This window comes from Puma concolor, chromosome E3 (genome assembly GCF_028749965.1).
Source record: "Puma concolor isolate L17-30 chromosome E3, mPumCon1.1.hap2, whole genome shotgun sequence".
Classification (NCBI taxonomy): Eukaryota; Metazoa; Chordata; class Mammalia; order Carnivora; family Felidae; genus Puma; species Puma concolor.
The window spans coordinates 11,411,198-11,429,451 of record NC_141682.1 but is presented as its reverse complement, the minus strand read 5'-3'; the positions used below and the strand labels follow the sequence as shown (position 1 = coordinate 11,429,451).

Here is an 18,254-nt window from a genome sequence, read left to right as displayed (position 1 = left end):
CACCCGGCTTCCCAACTTCTCGCAGAGGGCCTCGGGGAGCAGCGGCGGAGGCCGGAGGGCGCGACCGAGAGAGGGAGGCGCGGCCCGCACCTTCTGGTCCAGCTCCAGGCGGTAGGGCACAGGTTGGATCCTGCGTCGCGGCCGCGAGCCGGCGCGAGGCTCGGGCCCGGCGCCGGGCAGCACGAAGGTGGGCACGCCCAGCGCCCCCGAGAAGCTGAAGCCCCACACGAAGATGCGGTCGGCACGGGCCGCGCGCTCGCCCACATATTGGAACACGGGCGTGTCTGCCTCGCGCGGGCTCCGCGAGCGCCCGGCCGCCGTCCAATGCCTTCGCCCCGGCCTCAGCTCCGGTCCCGACCCGCTCAGCCGCCACCCCAGCCGAGCCCTGGCGGCCAGCGCCGCCAGCCCCATCCTCAGCTCCACGCCTCAGCTCCTCCTGGGCGCCGCCATCTTGCGTGACCCTTGGCCCCACTCCGTGACGTCAGAGTCCGAGGCCACGTCGACTACTGGCTGAAGGCAAAGGCGCCGAGGGCTGCCATTGGCTGAACGAGGCGGGGGGCGGGGCGGAACCGGGGAGCGGCGGGCCTAAGTGGGCGGAGTGCCGGGCTGGGAGTTCGGTCACTGATCTGCGCTCCTGAGCGCGGCGGGTCTCCGAGCTGCGCAGCTGGCGGAACACCTCGTTATTGAGCTCCGGCAGGAGCGGAAGGCCTTTGTTGCTTGTCGATTAGCAGAGGTAAAACTTAGGGGTGGCCCGCTCTGCGCGACTCCCTTGTGGTGGTCTCCCCTTGTCCCTGTTTTCCTGCCTTGTCGCAGCCTTCCCGTCCGCTTCCAGGACAACCAGTCGTGCTCCAGCCAGAGCGCGCTAGAGTGCAGCTTTTACGGGCGCGGGCGCTGACCCTGACCCTGCAGCCTTCCAGAGTGCTTCCTCTTCCCCAGCTCAACTCGCCCCACAGCCCCGCACGCCACTGGAGTCTGGTAGCTTTACTTGTAATTTCCGAATCCCAGGGCCGCTTCAGGCCTCCCTGGTTTGCACAGAGTGCCTCGAATGTTCTTCCCGCCGCCCTCTTCCCTGCAGATGTCTGGCAGACTCCTGCTAGGATCCGGCACCTCCTCAGAAGTTCCGTGAAGGAACCTGGGGACCTGGGTCTAGTCCTGGCTCTGCTACTGAATTGATAGGTATCTTTAGCAAGTTGTGTCCTTTTCTCTGGATCACACCTCTATAGGAAGGTTTAAAAAGAAAAAAATCAAAACGTGAAATGAATTTTTTTAAGTGAATGAGGTATCTAGACTTGACCTCTTACAGCCCGTTATGATCCATGATAGATGTTCCCAAATACTAGTCCCTAATGCTGAGGACAGACTGTCCCGAAACTGGGGACCCCAGAGGATGGTAGCGTTCCAGAACAGCAGAGTCAGGTAGCTGGAGTTCGTCGTCACAGGTAAGGTAGGTAGACTTGGTAGATGAAGCGAGGACAGGGTGGCAACCGCAGTGGCCATGACACCAGCGATCTATGCCGTTGGCTGTCTGACCACGATATTCCAAAGGATGAGGTATAAGGGCCGACAGCTACAGTGCTGCCTTGACTTGAGGAACCAGAAAAAATCTGACCCAGTTCTCAGACCAGAGTCCAGCAATTGTAAGGGAGGTAGAATCCACTAGAGGAAGGACCCATAGAGCCAGCACAAGTAGAGGCAATACTCTAATCATTCCCCAAAGGCATTTGTGGTTATTTACCAGAGTTATACACTGGAGAAATGTGTGCAGTGATCCCAGAGAACCTGAAACGCTAGAAAGGACCCCAGTTACAGTGGGAGCTTATGGGGCCAGGCAGAGGCATGTCTCTCAGTGGGTCAGGGTGTGCATGGACCCACCCTGTGGAAATTTCCTTGGTTCTGAGCACACAACTGGGACAGACATACTCAGCAACTTGTATTGGTTCCCTCCTCCTGTCTTGACTCAGCCAGCATTAAATCAGAAGCCATACTGCAAGCCCGGGTGGCATTGTAGACCTGAGTGCCATCTTCAAAGATGAGGATTCAGGGGTGGTGGTTCCCCGTCTTAACCCCATTCAGTTCACTTGTTTGGCTTCTGCAAAAACCAGATGGAGCATGGCAGGCAATGGTAATAAACTACATAAACTTAGCCAAGGGCATATAGCCCAATCATCACTGCTGTGCCAAGGGTAGCATTTTACTGGGCCAGATCAACACAGCTTCTGGAACTTAACTATGGGATACTGATCTGGTGGATGGGTTTTTCAATTCCAATGGTAAAGACGCTCAAAGGCAGTTTGCCTGTATGTAAGAAGGACAGTATTGGGGCGCCTGGGTGGCTCAGTCGATTAATCATCTGACTTCGGCTCAGGTCATGATCTTACAGCTTGTGGGTTCGAGCTCCACATTGGGCCCTGTGCTGACAGCTCAGAGCCTGGAGCCTGCTTCAGATTCTGTGTCTCCCTCTCTCTGCCCCTTCCCTGCTCACTCTCTGTCTCTGCCTCTCTCTCTCTCTCTTGCTCTCTCTCAAAAATAAATAAACATTTAAGAAAAAAAAAGGACAGTATGATACATTAACTTTCCCTGCCCTTTCACTCCTGGTACCTCCCAGATTAAGTATCTGTGTACAAGATCTTGTCTCCAGCTCTGCTTTTATTTATCAATCTGAGACATATATTGATGAAGAAGAATTATGTAAATGTTATCACATTGGTGAGGGTTCTGCAGAGAAACAGAACTAGTAGAAACGGGAGTCCCATGAGCCACCTGCAAGCTGGACACTCAGGAGAGCCAAAGGTATAGTTCCCAGTCTGGGTACAAAGGTCTGAGAACCAGGCACAGTGGTGTAAGTCCCAGGGCAAGGTCAGGAGACTGACGCTCCAGCTCAAACAGCCAGGCAGAGAGAGAATTCAACCTTCCTCTGCCTTTTTTGCTCCATTCCTGCCCTCAGTGGGTTGGACCCTCAGTGGGCTGGGTGTGGCCCACACGTTGGAGAAGGCAATCGTTATCTGGTCTGCCAATTCAAATGCTAATAATGTCTTCCAGAAACACCTTCACAGACACACTCAGAAATAATGTTTAACCATCCGTCTGGGCATCCCATAGCCCAGTCAAGTTGATGTATTTAATAGCATAATTAACCATCTCAATTATTAATATAGTTATAGAATGCTTATTCATGAAATGTATATCCGGTTTTCAACTGTTCTTGCACAAACAGGACCATCCTTTTATCTGAGTTCATGGCCTCAAGTATCTGTTCTTTTACTGGCCATGATGATAGCTTATGCTTTTAAAACATCCTTACTTGTCAGAATTTAAAAATTGATAACCCAGGGGCACCTGGGTGGTTCAGTCAGTTAAGCTTCCGACTTCAGCTCAGGTCATGATCTCGGTGCTTTGGGCTCTGTGCTGACAGCTCAGAGCCTGGAGCCTGCTTCGGATTCTGTCTGTCTGTCTGTCTGTCTGTCTGTCTGTCTCTCTGTCTCTCTCCCCCCCTCTCCCCCTCCCCTGCTCACACTCTGTCTCACTATCTCTCAAAAATAAATAAGCATTAAAAAAATGTTTTTTAATTGATAACCCTACGTAGGTCCCTTAAATTTATTTATTTTTTAAAGATTTTATTTTTTTAGGGGTGCCAGGGTGGCTCAGTCGGTTAAGCATCCGACTCTTGATTTTGACTCAGGTCTTCATCTCATGGTCCGTGGATTTGAGCCCCATGTCGGTCTCCACACTGACAGCGCAGAGCCTGCTTGGGATTGATTCTCTCCCCCTACCCCTCTCAAAAATAAATAAATAAATTTTAAAATTTAAAAAAAAAAAACAAACCATTTTTTTAAGTAATCTCTACACCCAACATGGGGCCCGAGATCAAGAGTCATGTACTCCATCAACTGAGCCAGCCAGCTGCCGCTGGTCTCTTGAGTTTATAAAACATTTGACTGTTAAGGTATATCCAAAAGATACAAGCATTAGTTTGAGATTAAGGGGGACAAGAGGCACAGTGATGAATTCTGCAATGTGAGCCACAGCCACTAGGTGGCAATGCTTGCCCATCAATTTTGTGTCTCTTGTTCACCAAGAAATGGGATAAAATCGACTAAAAGCCGGTTTTGCCAATGAAGAGCTGGGTTTGTAGTGACAACTGGGCCTTTATATTTTACTATCAAAACCTGGTTGTTTTATATACTGGCTGTATGCTAATTCTTGCGTTTCTGTCCATATGTTGCTGGGGAAAAAGATGGTCCTACAGGGAAATATCAGCTCCCCTGGAGTATTAAAATATCTACTAGTGTTAACCAAGCTCAGTTTTTCCCCCCACCTATGATGACGTTTTCCTGTAGACGTTCTCATTTCTTTGTTACATTGGGATAGCTGAAATTCTCTGGTCTGGGAAAGAGTGAACCTACCAAGCCATATATACTTTAATTATTGTTATTAACTTTTAATTATGCAATTAATATATGATGAAGTCTCTTTGTAAAATAATTACTTAAGTGATTTATAGCGATAAAGGTAAAGGCTCCTTCCCCCCCCCACCCCGTGTTTATTTTTGAGAGACAGAGAGTGAGCAGGGGAGGAGCAGAAAGGGAGAGGGAGACACAGAATCCAAAGCAAACTCCAGGCTCCAAGCTGTCAGCACAGAGCCCAACGCGGGGCTTGAACTCACAAACTGTGAGATCATGACCTGAGCCAAAGTCAGACGCTTAACCAACTGAGCCACCCCGGATGCCCTTAAAGGGTAAGGGTTTCTTTAACCATAGCCCCACAAGTATCCATTGCCATAGAAAAAATATTTTTAAGTTGTTCTTGCATGTGTGTTTAAAGAAAATGATGTAATATGTACCTCATTCTGCACCCTTGTCTTTTCACTCAAAACTATGTTGGAGATTATTTATTTATTTATTTTTAGTTTATTCATTTTATTTTGAGAGAGAGGGAGAGCATGAGCAGGGCAAGGGCAGAGAGTGAGGGAGAGAGAAAGAGAGAGAATCCCAAGCAGGCAGCGTGAAGCCCAAACTCACAAACTATGAGATCATGACCTGAACCAAAATCAAGAGTCAGACACTTAACCAACTGAGCCCCCCAGGAGCCTCTATTGGAGATACTTTCATAGCAATTTGTTTTCACTTAGCCCATTCTTTTTCACTCTTGCATATTAGTATGAATAAGTCTTAGTTAACCATTCTTTTGGTGGATATTTGGGTTATTTTCTTTTTTTTTTTTTTTTTGCTATTACAATATTACAGTGAATGTTCTGGTACATGTTTCCACTTGCACCTGTGTGAGGGTGTCTCTTGGGTAGATTCTGGCAGAACTGCCAGGTCATAGAAAATGCTCATTTTAACTTTTTTCTTTTTTTTTTTTTTTTTAAGTAGGTTCCACACCCAATGTGGGGCTTGAACTCATGACCCTGAGATCAAGAGTCCCACGTTCTGCTGACTGAGCCACTCAGGTGCCCCTGGGAAATGCTCACTTTAAAATTTCTGATAGCTATTTTCAATTTGTTCTCCAAAAGTTGTGCTTCAGTAGTATGAGTTGATTCATTTTTTCTGTATACCCAGCACCTGATAGAAACTTTTTAAAATGTTTGTCAGCCTGATACCTAAAGCATAGCTCTCATTGATTTTTTTTTTTTCCCCCATTTCTATAATCTCTAGGAAGGTCGAATATCTTGTGGCTACTGGCATGTTTCCTGTACCAAGAATTGTTTGGCCATTCGTATCCTTGGGCACATTTCTGTTGAATTGTCTCGTATTAATTTTTGGGAGTACTTGATATAATCTGCATGAAACCTTTTGTTTTGAGTTGCAATATTTTCTCCCGTCTTTTTGCTTAATTTGTGGTGTCCTTTCTACAAAATTTTATTTTCATGTAGTCAGCACTAATCTTATCCACTAGAGCTTTTCTTTTTATTGTTTGCTTAGACTACCGATTATATAATATAATATAATTATGTTGTATAATATTTGTAAAACACCTAATCTAGTACTGTACTTTTATTTTTTAAAAATTTTTTTTTCAACGTTTTTTTATTTATTTTTGGGACAGAGAGAGACAGAGCATGAACGGGGGAGGGGCAGAGAGAGAGGGAGACACAGAATCGGAAACAGGCTCCAGGCTCTGAGCCATCAGCCCAGAGCCCGACGCGGGGCTCGAACTCCCGGACCGCGAGATCGTGACCTGGCTGAAGTCGGACGCTTAACCGACTGCGCCACCCAGGCGCCCCTATTTTTTATATTTAGATATGGAGTTAACTTTTGTGAATGGTATGATTGTATATTTATTAATATTTTATCTGATATATGATTGTCCCCAAATAATTAACTGGCTCTAACAGACTTTAAAGATTTAAAATGTCATTTATTTATAGGGGCCCCTGGGTGACTCCGTCAGTTAAATGTCTGACTGTTGATCTCAGCTCAGGTCTTGATCTCAGGGGCATGAATCCTACTTTAAAAAAATTTTTTTTAACGTTTAATTATTTTACAGAGAGAGAGACAGAGTGTGAGCGGGGGAGGGGCAGAGAGAGAGGGAGACACAGAATCTGAAACAGGCTCCAGGCTCTGAGCTGGCAGCACAGAGCCCGATGTGGGGCTTGAACCCATGAACCATGAGATCATGACCTGAGCCGAAGTCCGACACTTAACCGACTGAGCCACCCGGGTGCCCAGGCATGAATCCTACTTTAAACAAACAAATAAACAAAATGTCATTTATAACATGATGCATTTCTATATACATGGGTCAATTTTTGGAGTCTGTTCCTTCTGATCTTTTCTTGAACTAACATACAAGGGTTCCACGGCTACAGCTTTACACTATGCTTTGAGTTTTATTCAATCAAGTCCTCTTTGTTCTTTTACAAAATTGCCTTTGCTACTCATAATACTGCCATAAATTTTAAAATCATCTTGTCGGGGCGCCTGGGTGGCGCAGTCGGTTGAGCGTCCGACTTCAGCCAGGTCACGATCTCGCGGTCCGGGAGTTCGAGCCCTGCGTCGGGCTCTGGGCTGATGGCTCAGAGCCTGGAGCCTGTTTCCGATTCTGTGTCTCCCTCTCTCTCTGCCCCTCCCCCGTTCATGCTCTGTCTCTCTCTGTCCCAAAAATAAATAAACGTTGAGGGGCGCCTGGGTGGCGCAGTCGGTTAAGCGTCCGACTTCAGCCAGGTCACGATCTCGCGGTCCGTGAGTTCGAGCCCCGCGTCGGGCTCTGGGCTGATGGCTCAGAGCCTGGAGCCTGTTTCTGATTCTGTGTCTCCCTCTCTCTCTGCCCCTCCCCCGTTCATGCTCTGTCTCTCTCTGTCCCAAAAATAAATAAATGTTGAAAAAAAAAAAATTTAAAAAAATAAATAAACGTTGAAAAAAAAATTATAAAATCATCTTGTCAATTGCATGAAAGATCCCCCTGGGACTTTTGTTGGAACTAGATTAAATTCATGACCTAATTGAGATAAAATCACGAACAAATGACGTTTAACAATCTTGAGTCTTCCCATATCACATAAGTGTGTGTACTCTCTGCTTGAATGAATTCAACCCTTTGCTTATAGATAAGTTCGTCTATCAGTTTTCTGAGAACAGAATCTTCCAAAGTTTTAGGGCAATCATCTCCAAATTACTTTGATTATATATCCATATGGGTAAAATTTGTGAGCATGAAAAAACACATATGAATTATTTACACACGACTGTCCTCCTATGTACTTTATGAAACATACGAAGATACTATGTAAATAGTGTGATAAAGATTAAACAATATTTTTTTTAGTAAATAATTTTTAAATGAATGTCTTACTTTTTTTGATTTTTAAAGTTTATTTATTTATTTTGGAAGAGAGCGATAGCATGCACCCGTGTGTGAGCACACAAGCAGGGGAGGCACAAAGAGAGAGAGAGAGAATCCCAAGCAGCTCCACACTCCATGCTTTGCCTGACGTGGGGCTCGATCTCAAAACCATGAGATCGTAACCTGAGCCGAAATCAAGAGTAGGATGCTCAACCCAACTGAGCCACCCAGGCACCCCGTCCTGTTTTGTTTTCTAAACCATTTACTCTCATTAAAAATAGTAATGGTAAAAAAAAAAAAAAAAAAGAAATAGCACTGGTAGGAAGCTAGCAGTCGTAAGATGACGTGAGAAGAACAGTGTGACTGCATGTGCTTAACTTCATGATACAGAAATGTCAACGGCTGAGTCATCGATATCGGGGTAAATTTATGTATAATAAACTGCATTCATTTAAACTGTACAGTCTGATGAATTTTGAAAACTAGTCACTTGTGCGAGCACCACGACAGTTGAGGTGCAGCACGGTTCCATCCCCCTAAAAGCATCTTCTTGTCCTTTGTGGTCAATCCCTTTTTCCACCGCCGGTGCTAGGAAGTTGCTGTTTCCCCACACTGTGCGATACAGTTGATCTTTGAACAGTGGAGGGGTTGGGGTGCCCAGCCCCCATGCAGTCTAAAATCTGAGTGTAACTTCAGACTCCCCCAAAAAACTTATGTAGTAATAACCTACACTTGACTGGAAACCTTACTGACAACACAGTCAATTAGCATACATTGTATGTTGTATGCACTATATATACTGAATTCTTCCAGTGAAGTAAGCCAGGGAAAAGAAACAGTCAAGAAAATCATTAGGAAAATGCATTTACAGGGGCGCCTGGGTGGCTGAGTCATTTGAGTGTCAGGCTCTTGATTTCAGTTCAGGTCATGATCCCAGGGTCATGGAATTGAGCCCCACATTGGGCTCCATGCTGAGGGCGGAGCCTGCTTGAGACTCTGTCGCCATCTCTCTCTCTCTCTCTCTCTCTCTCTCTCTCTCTCTCTCTCTCTCCTCTGCCACTGTCTCCCACTTGTGCATGCTCTCTCTTTATAAAATAAAATTAAAATAAAATAAAATAAAAGGGCGCCTGGGTGGCTCAGTCAGTTGAGTGTCTGACTCTTGATTTTGGCTCAGGTCATGATCTCGTTTAGTGAGTTCGAGCCCTGCATCAGGCTCTGTGCTGGGCATGTGGAGTTGGCTTGGGATTCTCTCTCTCTCCCTCTCTGCCCCTCCCCTGCTCGTGCTCTCTCTCTCTCTCTCTCTCTCTCTCTCTGTCAAAAATGAATAAACTTTTTAAAAAGATTAAAAATAATAAAAAGGAAAATACATTTACTGTACTTTTTGTTGTTTATTGAAAAAAACCCACATAGAAGTGGGCCCGTGCAGTTCAAATCTTTTTATTCAAGAGTCAGCTATAGTTTGCACTTTCTAGAATTTTATAAATGTACAGTCATAAAATATGGATTCTTGGGGCGCCTGGGTGGCGCAGTCGGTTAAGCGTCCGACTTCAGCCAGGTCACGATCTCGCGGTCCGTGAGTTCGAGCCCCGCATCAGGCTCTGGGCTGATGGCTCAGAGCCTGGAGCCTGTTTCCGATTCTGTGTCTCCCTCTCTCTCTGCCCCTCCCCCGTTCATGCTCTGTCTCTCTCTGTCCCAAAAAATAAATAAACGTTGAAAAAAAAAATTTTTTTTTTAAAAATATGGATTCTTGTATGGCTGGCTTCTTTGACTAAGCATGATGAATTTGGAGATTACATGTACCCATAATTCATTTCATTTTCATTTTCTTTTTTTTTTTTTAAGTAATTGCTACACCAAAATGGGGCTCTGGCTCATAACCGTGAGATCCAGAGTCACGTGTTCTACCAACTGAGCCAGTCAGGTGCCCCAATTCATTCATTTTTAATTCTGAGTACTGTTCCATTACATGGGGTACCACAATTTGTTTCTTTTTTTTTTTTGAAAAATTTTTTTTTTCAAACGTTTTTTATTTATTTTTGGGACAGAGAGAGACAGAGCATGAACGGGGGAGGGGCAGAGAGAGAGGGAGACACAGAATCAGAAACAGGCTCCAGGCTCTGAGCCATCAGCCCAGAGCCCGACGCGGGGCTCGAACTCACGGACCGCGAGATCGTGACCTGGCTGAAGTCGGACGCTTAACCGACTGCACCACCCAGGCGCCCCTCACAATTTGTTTCTTGATTCACCGGCTGATTGACATTTGACTTGTTTTCTGCATTCAGATATCATGAATAAAGCTGCTGTGAACATTGGCGTACGAGTTCTTGTATTCTCATATATTCCTTTTATCTTGGGGGTAAATTCTTGTGAGGGGCATGGCTACGTCATGTGGAGGGAAATTCTCACCTTTAAAGTGTTTGTGGTAAAATATACATAACATAAAATGCATCATCTTAACAATTTTTAAAGCTACAATTCAGTGCAATAAGTTGAATTCACAATGTTGGGCAACCATCACCACTTCTATTTACAAAACTTTTTCCTGACCTCCAACATTGTTACAATAAAACCAGCTTTTATCAATACCCATACATTTCCTTTTGTTGAGGTCTTTATTTCTCTGTATGGCTTCAAGTCACCGTCCAATACGTTTTCATTTCAGCTTATAGAACTCATCTGAACGTTTCCTGCAGGGCAGTGGTAACAAACCCTCTCCTTTTGCTTATATTCAGCAAGGGTGTCAGGGCCATTCAGTAGGGAAAGGACAGCCTTTTGTAACTTTGGTTTGTAACTCCATGCCTTCTTTTCTACAGGTTTTAAGAGAGTCATGCATTTAAAAAGAATTATGAGTTTGTGTTTCTGGGCACACAGTGTATAAAGATGTAATTTTTGTGACATCAGCGATCAAAAGGGCGGGGTTGGAGCTATTAAAGAGCCGAGTTTTCATACGTCGTTGAAGTTAAGCAAGTGTAAATTTAGAGTGTTACAACTTTAGGATGTTAAATGCAATCCGCACAGTAACCCCAAAGAAGATAGCCATAGAATATGCACAAAAGGAAATAAAAGAATTTAAACATTTCACTATAAAACTCAACTAAGCACAAAAGAAGACTGTAATACAGGAAATGAGGGACAAAAAAAAAAGCTGTAAGGCACCTAGAAAGTAGTGCAACGTCAGAAGTAAGCCCCTCCTTCTCAGTAAGGGCTTTACTTTTTAAGTAATCTCTACACCCAACATGGGGCTCAAACTTACAACCCCAAGATCAAGAGTCACACTCTACTGACTGAGCCAGCCAGGTGCCCCAGTAGTTACTTTAAATGTAAATGGATTAAACTCTCCAATCAAAAGATAGAGATTGGCCAAAAGATAAAGACACAAGATCCAAATGTTTGCCATCTATAAGAGGCTCACTTTGCATCAAAGACACAAGCATTGACAGTGAAAAAATGGGGAGCCCTGGGGGGCTCAGTTGGTTAAGCATCCAATCTTGCTTTCGGCTTAGGTTGTGATCTCATGGTTCATAAGATTGAGCCCTGAGTTGGGCTCAGCACAGAGCATTGGAGCCTGGTTGGAAGTTTTCATTTATTTTTATTTAATTTTTTTAATGTTTATTTTTGAGAAAGAGTGTGAGTGGGGAAGGGCAGAGAGAGAGGGAGACCCAAAATCCAAAGCAGACTCCAGGCTCCAAGCTGTCCGCATACAGCCCGATGCAGGGCTAAAACTCATGAACCTCAAGATCATGCATGACCTGAGCTGAAGGCGGACCCTTAACCGACTGAACCACCCAGGTGCCCCAACACGGAGCATTAGAGCCCACTTGGGATTCTCTCTCAAAATAAATAAACTTGAAAAAATAAAAACTAAAAAGAAAGTGAAAAAAATGGAAAAAGATACTCCATACAAATGGTAACAAAAGATCAGGAATGGCTATACTGATATCACACCAAATAGACTTGAAAACAATTCCAAGAGACAAGGAAGGACGTTACATATTAACAAAATATAGCAAGATACAATAAACATTCACCCACCTAATGATACACCATCAAAATATATGAAGCAAAACCTGACAGACTTGCAGGGAGAAACAGACGGCTCTGTGATAATAATTAGAGACTTCAGTACTCCCATTCATAACAACGGATCGGGCAACCAGGCAGAAGGGGATAAATAAGGAAATGGAGGCATCACATAAGACAATAAACCACCTAGACTTAACAGACATATACGAAATACACTTACAGGAATAAGCTGGCTCTAAAAAGGCAAATGCTGTGTGACTGCACTTATAAGGCACTTTAGTAGGCAAAGTCACAGACAGAAAGTGGAATGATAGTTGGGCAGAGGGAGAATGAGGAATCCTACTGAATGGATATGGATGGAGCGTCAGTTTCACAAGAGGACAAGAATGACAGAGATAGATGGTGGCGATTGCACATTATGAAGGCATTTAATACCACTGAACTGTAACTTGAAAAATGATTAGGATGGGGGGTGCCCAGGTGGCTCATTTGGTTAAGCATCCGACTCTTGATTTCGGCTCAGGTCACAGTCTCCTGACTCATGAGGCTGAGCCCCACATCTGGCTCTCTAAATAAGTAAATAAATAAACATTAAAATTATTTTTTAGGGGCGCCTGGGTGGCTCAGTCGGTTGGTGGTTTGGCTCAGGTCATGATCTCACGATCTGCGAGTTCGAGCCACGCGTCGGGCTCTGTGCTGACAGCTCAGAGCCTGGAGCCTGCTTCCGATTCTGTGTCTCCCTCTCTCTGACCCTCCCCTGTTCATGCTCTGTCTCTCTCTGTCTCAAATAAATAAAAACATTTTTTAAATGTTTTTAATAATAAATAAACAATTTTTTAAAACGGTTAGGATGGCAAATCGTATGTTGTGTGTATTTTACCACAATTTTTTTAATTGGGGGGAAAAGCTTATTGGGAATTTTTATATCTGTGTTCATGAGAGACATTAGTCTTATTAGTGCTTTTCTTGTGATGTCTTTGGTTTTGGTATCATGGCAATGCTGGCTTCCTAGAATGAGTTAGAAAGTATTTCCTCCTCTTTGGCCTTTGAGAAGAGTTTGTGTTGATTTTTTTTAATGTTTATTTCTTTTTTATAGAACACAGCGGGGAGAAGAGAGAGGGAGACACAGAATCGGAAGCAGGCTCCAGGCTCTGAGCTGTCAGCACAAAGCCCGACACGGGGCTTGAACCCACAGACCATGAGATCACAACCTGAGTTGAAGGTGGTTGCCCAACGGACTGAGCCACCCAGGTGCTCCCGTGTAGATTGCTTTTTACCTTAAAGTTTTGGTAGATACCATCAGTGAAATCATCTGGGCCTGGGATTTTTCTTCATGGGAAGGTTTTTAATTTAACTTTCAATTTTTTAAATAGATACAGAGTTATTCAAGTCACCTAGTTTTCTTTTTTTTTTAATTTTTTTAAGTTTATTATTTTGAGGCAGGGGGAGGGGCAGAGAGAGGGAGACACAGAATCCGGAGCAGGCTCCAGGCTCTGAACTGTCAGCACAGAGCCAGATGCGGGGCTCGAACTCTCGGACCACAAGATCATGACCTGAGCTGAAGTTGGATGCTCAACTGATTGAAGCACCCAGGCGCCCCAAATCACCTAGTTTTCTTGAATGAGCTTTGGTAACTTGTGTCTTTTAAGGAATTTGTCCATTGCACTCAAATTGGCAAATTTAGTGCCCAGACTTGCTCGTAATTTTCCCTTATTATTGCATTTTTTAAGGTTTTATTTATTTTCAGAGAGAGAGAGGGAGCTCAAGTGGAGGAGGGGTAGAGAAAGAGGGAGAGAGCGGGGAAGGGAGAGAGAGGATCCCAACCAGGTTCTGTGCTGCCAGTGCAGAGCCCAATATGGGACTAGAACTCACAAACAGCGAGATCATGACCAGAGCCAAAATCGAGTAGGTTGCTTAACTGACTGAGCCACCCAGGCACCCCTATTATTGCATTTTTTTATTCTCGTGTTTGTCTTTTAGTTGTTTCAGGCGAGAAGGTGAATCCAATCCTGGTGACCTCACCTTGGCCAGAAGCATAACTTAGGACCTTTTACTTTTGTTCTGAGATGGAAAAGTTACAGGACAATTGTGAGCAGAGGAGTGAAACGAGTTACGGGTTTCAGAATTTTTCCAGTTGCTGTGTTAAGAAGGGTCTGAAGAGAGTTGAGGGCAGGATCAGGGAGACAAATTAGGAGTCTGTTGCAGGAGACGATGGCGGCTTGGACCAGTGTGGTGGTAGTCGTGGTCAGAGGGTACTTAGGAAATCGGAGCTGACTGGCTTGTCTGAAGGATGAGCAGCGGGAATGGGAGAAGCGAAGTAACTGGAAGAATGGCGCTCCAGTAACCGAGATGGGAAAGAACTACATGAGAATCCCCAGAGAGGGTGGGACGCGTCTGGCTTGAGCTGCCTCTTCCTCCTCCACGCGAAGTGTCAAAGTAGCCAGTCGGTTGTACAAACCAAGCTGGAGGTGAGCGGGCGGGGCTGAAGATACGTACTTGAGAGGCATCACCATATGGAAGGTTTGTAAAGACAGGAGATTGGACACAGTCATCTAAGGAGTGAGAGCAGGCAGCGAAGAGATCCAGGACAGCCCCGGGGGAATGGTCATGTCAAGTGCTGACAGATCAAGCGACTCACAAACTGAAAAATGGCGAGCGATGCGGGGCTCACTCATGACCTTGGAGTGAACAGTTTTAGTGGAGTGGGGGGGGGGCTAACTGGAGTGGGCTCAAGGGAGAACAAGAGGAGAGAAATCAGACTCTTGTTGATGTCAGCTGCTCTTTCAAACCACTGGCGTGTTTTGACATTTTAAACAAATGGTTCGAAACGCTGAAACTCTTCGTGTGGAAGATTTTAAAAAGTGGATTAGGGGCGCCTGGGTGGCGCAGTCGGTTAAGCGTCCGACTTCAGCCAGGTCACGATCTCGAGGTCTGTGAGTTCGAGCCCCGCGTCAGGCTCTGGGCTGATGGCTCGGAGCCTGGAGCCTGTTTCCGATTCTGTGTCTCCCTCTCTCTCTGCCCCTCCCCCGTTCATGCTCTGTCTCTCTCTGTCCCAAAAATAAATAAACGTTGAAAAAAAAAATAAATAAAAATTAAAAAAATAAAAAGTGGATTAGAAAACCGTTTCCAGGTTCAGTTGTCAAGTAGGAGTTTTAGAACGCTCCTTGTTTTTGGCAACAAAACAGAACCAATCCTCCTTACTCATCAATTTCATGTTTGTGAATTCACCTACCCACTCATGCTTTCTTGGTCATCCTCAGACACGCGCCCAGTGGCAAGAAAACAACTGGGCATTGCCTGATGCACACTTCCCAGCCGAGGTGGGCACGCTGGTGTCAGCTCTCGCGCTGTAAACAAGTGTCCTTTCCCTGGTCTTTTTTTTTTTTTTTTTTTAATGTTTATTTTTGAGACAGAGCATGAGCGAGAGGGGCAGAGAAAGCGGTAGACACAGAATCTGACACAGGCTCCAGACTCCGAGCTGTCAGCACAGAGCCTGATGCGGGGCTCGAACTCCCCAATTGCGATAGCGTGACCTGAGCCGAAGTCAGACACTTAACCGACTGAGCCACCCATGCACCCTTCCCTGGTCTTTTTAATGCTATGTTTTCCACATTTTGTGCTTCTTGTTGGTGATTTTGCTGCTTAAAGTGGCTCTCAGACATAGTGCTCAACTGTTGTCTGGTGCCCCTAAGCACAAGAAGGCTGTGACGTGCCTTAAGTAGAAAATACCCGTGTTAGGTAAGGTTCCCTCAGGCGTGAGCTGTAGATAGTGCTGTTGGCCATCAGTTCAACTAATGAATTGACAATGCATGTTACATAAGGTGTCTTTGAACAGACACACATAAAACAGGGTTACGTATTGACAGGTTCGCAAAAATGTCATGACCAGAGGCTGGCAGAAACCTAACCTTGTATTACCCCGCGGAGTAGCGGTTCAGTCTTGCTCACTGTTTGCCTAACTTCATAGAACACAACTCTTTGGAATGAGGAGAATCAACTGTAACATAGTGGGAATATTTTCCAACATCTCTTTTAAAAATAACATCAAGGGGCACCTGGGTGGCTCAGTCGGTTGAGCATCCGACTGCGGTTCAGGTCATGATCTCATGGTTGGCGAGTTCAAGGCCCACATCAGGCTTTGTGCTGACAGCTCGGAGCCTGCTTCGGATTCTCTGCCTCTTCTCTCTCTCTCTGCCCCTCCTCTGCTCTCTCTCTCTCTCTCAAAAATAAACAAACATTAAAAAATTTTTAAATTTTAAAAATTAAAATATCAAAAAAGCAGGCACTTTGAAAAAATTTTAATGCTTATTTTTGAGAGGGAGAGACAGGGACACAGAATCTGAAGCAGGCTGCAGGCTCCCAGCTGTCAGCACAGAGCCCAACACAGGGCTTGAACCCATGAACTGCGAGATCATGACGCAAGCCAAAGTTGGATGCTCAACAGTCTGAGCCACCCAGGCGCCCCTGAAGCAGGGACTTTTCTAATTAAGTTTTTTTTTTTTTTAATCCCAGTATCGTCAATATACACTGTTATATTAGTTTCAGGTATATAATACAGTGATTCAACACTGCTATACATCACTGAGCGCTCGTCATGGTAAGTGTATTCTCTTTAATCCCCATCCCCCTACCTTCTAAGTAACCAGCTTGTTATCTATAGTCAAGAATCTGTTTCTTGGTTTGTGATACTTTCAAAATTACTTGTTGAATTGTTAGCTTTACTTTGAAAGGATACAGTTTTTTTAATGTTTATTTATTTAGAGAGAGAGAGAAAGCAAGCATGGGCAGGTGAGGGAGAGAGAGAGAGAGAGAGAGAGAGAGAGAGAGAGAGAGAATCCCAAGCAGGCTTCACGCTGACAGTGCAGAGCCCGACTAGGGACTGGATCTCATGGAGTGTGAGATCTTGATCTGAGGTGAGATCAAGAGTCAGATGTTAAACCACTGAGCCACCCAGGTGCCCTGAAAGGACAGGTTTTTTTTTTTTTTAACAGCATCTGCTAGGAAGCATATCTTTGATGGACACTTACAGAAAGAAAGTCTCAGCAAATTTGAGACACTTGTCTTTTTGCAAAATAAATGTATATTAGTGGGGCACCTGGGTGACTCTGCTGGTTCCCGGACTCTGATCACAGCTCAGGTCTTGATCTCAGGGTTGAGTTCTGCCCCATGCTGAGCTCTGTGCTGGGAGTGGAGCCTACTTAGAAGGACAGACAGACAGACAGAAAGAAAACGTGTACTAGAACATATAAACTGCGAGACAGTAATTACCTGTGGGGAAGAGAAGGGAACAAGAACAGTGCCTTCGGTTGTGTCTCTGTAATATTTCTTAAAACTATGAAATAAATATGGCACACTAGGTTACATCTGAGCGATGGGTAGGTAAATGGTTTCTGTTCTTTTCTCCTTTTGGCACAATAATACACGTAAAGCGTAACTAAGAAGAAATAACACTACTGTAATACTGGGCTGTTTGCTGGAGCGCCACCACCAACGGATGAAAGGCTCAAGATTGGTTGGCGATGGCACTGACCCTACCAAAAGGTCGGGACACGCCGTTACAGTTCCTGACAAATAACTCGATGGCTTCAAGACAGAGTCTCGGGTCCGTCGAGTTGCAACCTCACCGCTTTAAAGCCACAAGCTACAGGCGTGCAAAATACCATATTAAACAACTGCATGAAAGGAGGCCCACGTCTGGGGGCGGTGTGCAGGGGTGAGGCGGGACACGTGCCAGCCACTCATCAAAGGCTGGGGACCGCGGCTGAGCCTGCAAACAAATCCGGCGTGCAGCTCCCCTGGATTCCACAGCACCGGAAACGGCAACGCCCACTGGGGGCGCTGCGGACACACGAGTGGAGGCTGCCTTCCAGGAAGCCAAAAAAAAAAAAAAAAAAACAACGGGGGTGGGGGGGGGTGAAGAAAGAAAGAGAAAAAGGAGGGATAGTGGAGAGCCGGGCCCCGGCCGCCGCCCCCACGCCGCGCCCCGCCTCTTCGCCGCCAGGGCCGCCGCCGCTCCCCACGGCCGCTCCCCGGCGGTCCAGCCCTCAGACTCCTCTGCCGACCCGGCGCTGCCCGCCGCCGGGGACCTCAGGTGCGTACCCGGCCCCCGCCGCGGCCGCCATTAAGAGCGGGTGCTTCTCCTGGAACTTTCTACGCTCGCGGGGCTGGCCAGTGGGAAGACTGGGGCGGGGGAGGCAGGCCGGCCGTCCAGGCGCACGGCGGGAGGCGCCCCTGTCGCCGTCCCGGCGGCCCCAGAACCCCGTTCCCCGCGGGCCGGGCTCAGGAGTGGGGGTGGGGCAGGGAAACCCCGCCGCGGGGACAACGGTCGCGCGCACGGACGCGCAGCCCTGTCCTCTCCGATTGGCTGGGCGGGGGCGGCGGGGGCGGGCGTCTGCAGGCTCTGGGCTCTCTGGGCCCAGTGCGCGTGAGGTCACGCTCGGCCTGGCGTA

At 46.1% G+C, this 18,254-nt stretch overlaps 2 protein-coding genes and 1 long non-coding RNA gene across 7 annotated transcripts in view; 1 reads left to right on the top strand and 2 right to left on the bottom strand.

Annotated features, from left to right (window-relative positions):
- Positions 1–470, bottom strand: part of RCC1L (RCC1 like) — a 33,927-nt gene extending 33,457 nt beyond the window's left edge. For both annotated transcript variants that reach the window (XM_086692614.1, XM_025923321.2), the window contains exon 1: positions 91–470. In XM_086692614.1, coding sequence (XP_086548740.1) covers positions 91–411 — 321 coding nt within the window. In that variant the 5' untranslated portion in view covers positions 412–470. The remainder of the gene's footprint in view (positions 1–90) is intronic.
- Positions 471–10,012: 9,542 nt separating this feature from the next.
- Positions 10,013–18,234, bottom strand: LOC147572973 (uncharacterized). 2 transcript variants are annotated; one of them, XR_015245597.1, is made up of 4 exons: positions 17,905–18,234; positions 17,074–17,137; positions 12,249–12,373; positions 10,013–10,584 (listed from the first exon to the last, which is right to left on the bottom strand). It is a non-coding gene; the product is annotated as an uncharacterized LOC147572973 (long non-coding RNA). The 2 variants fall into 2 exon arrangements; XR_015245596.1 differs by having other exon boundaries at positions 10,013–12,373.
- The window catches only part of LOC112860104 (general transcription factor II-I repeat domain-containing protein 2B), a 49,994-nt gene continuing 49,289 nt past the window's right edge, over positions 17,550–18,254 (top strand). The window contains exon 1 of one of the 3 annotated variants that reach the window (XM_086692595.1): positions 17,550–17,896. The gene's annotated coding sequence lies outside the window, so the exon portion shown is untranslated. The remainder of the gene's footprint in view (positions 17,897–18,254) is intronic. The other 2 variants (XM_086692594.1, XM_086692596.1) reach the window with 2 other exon arrangements.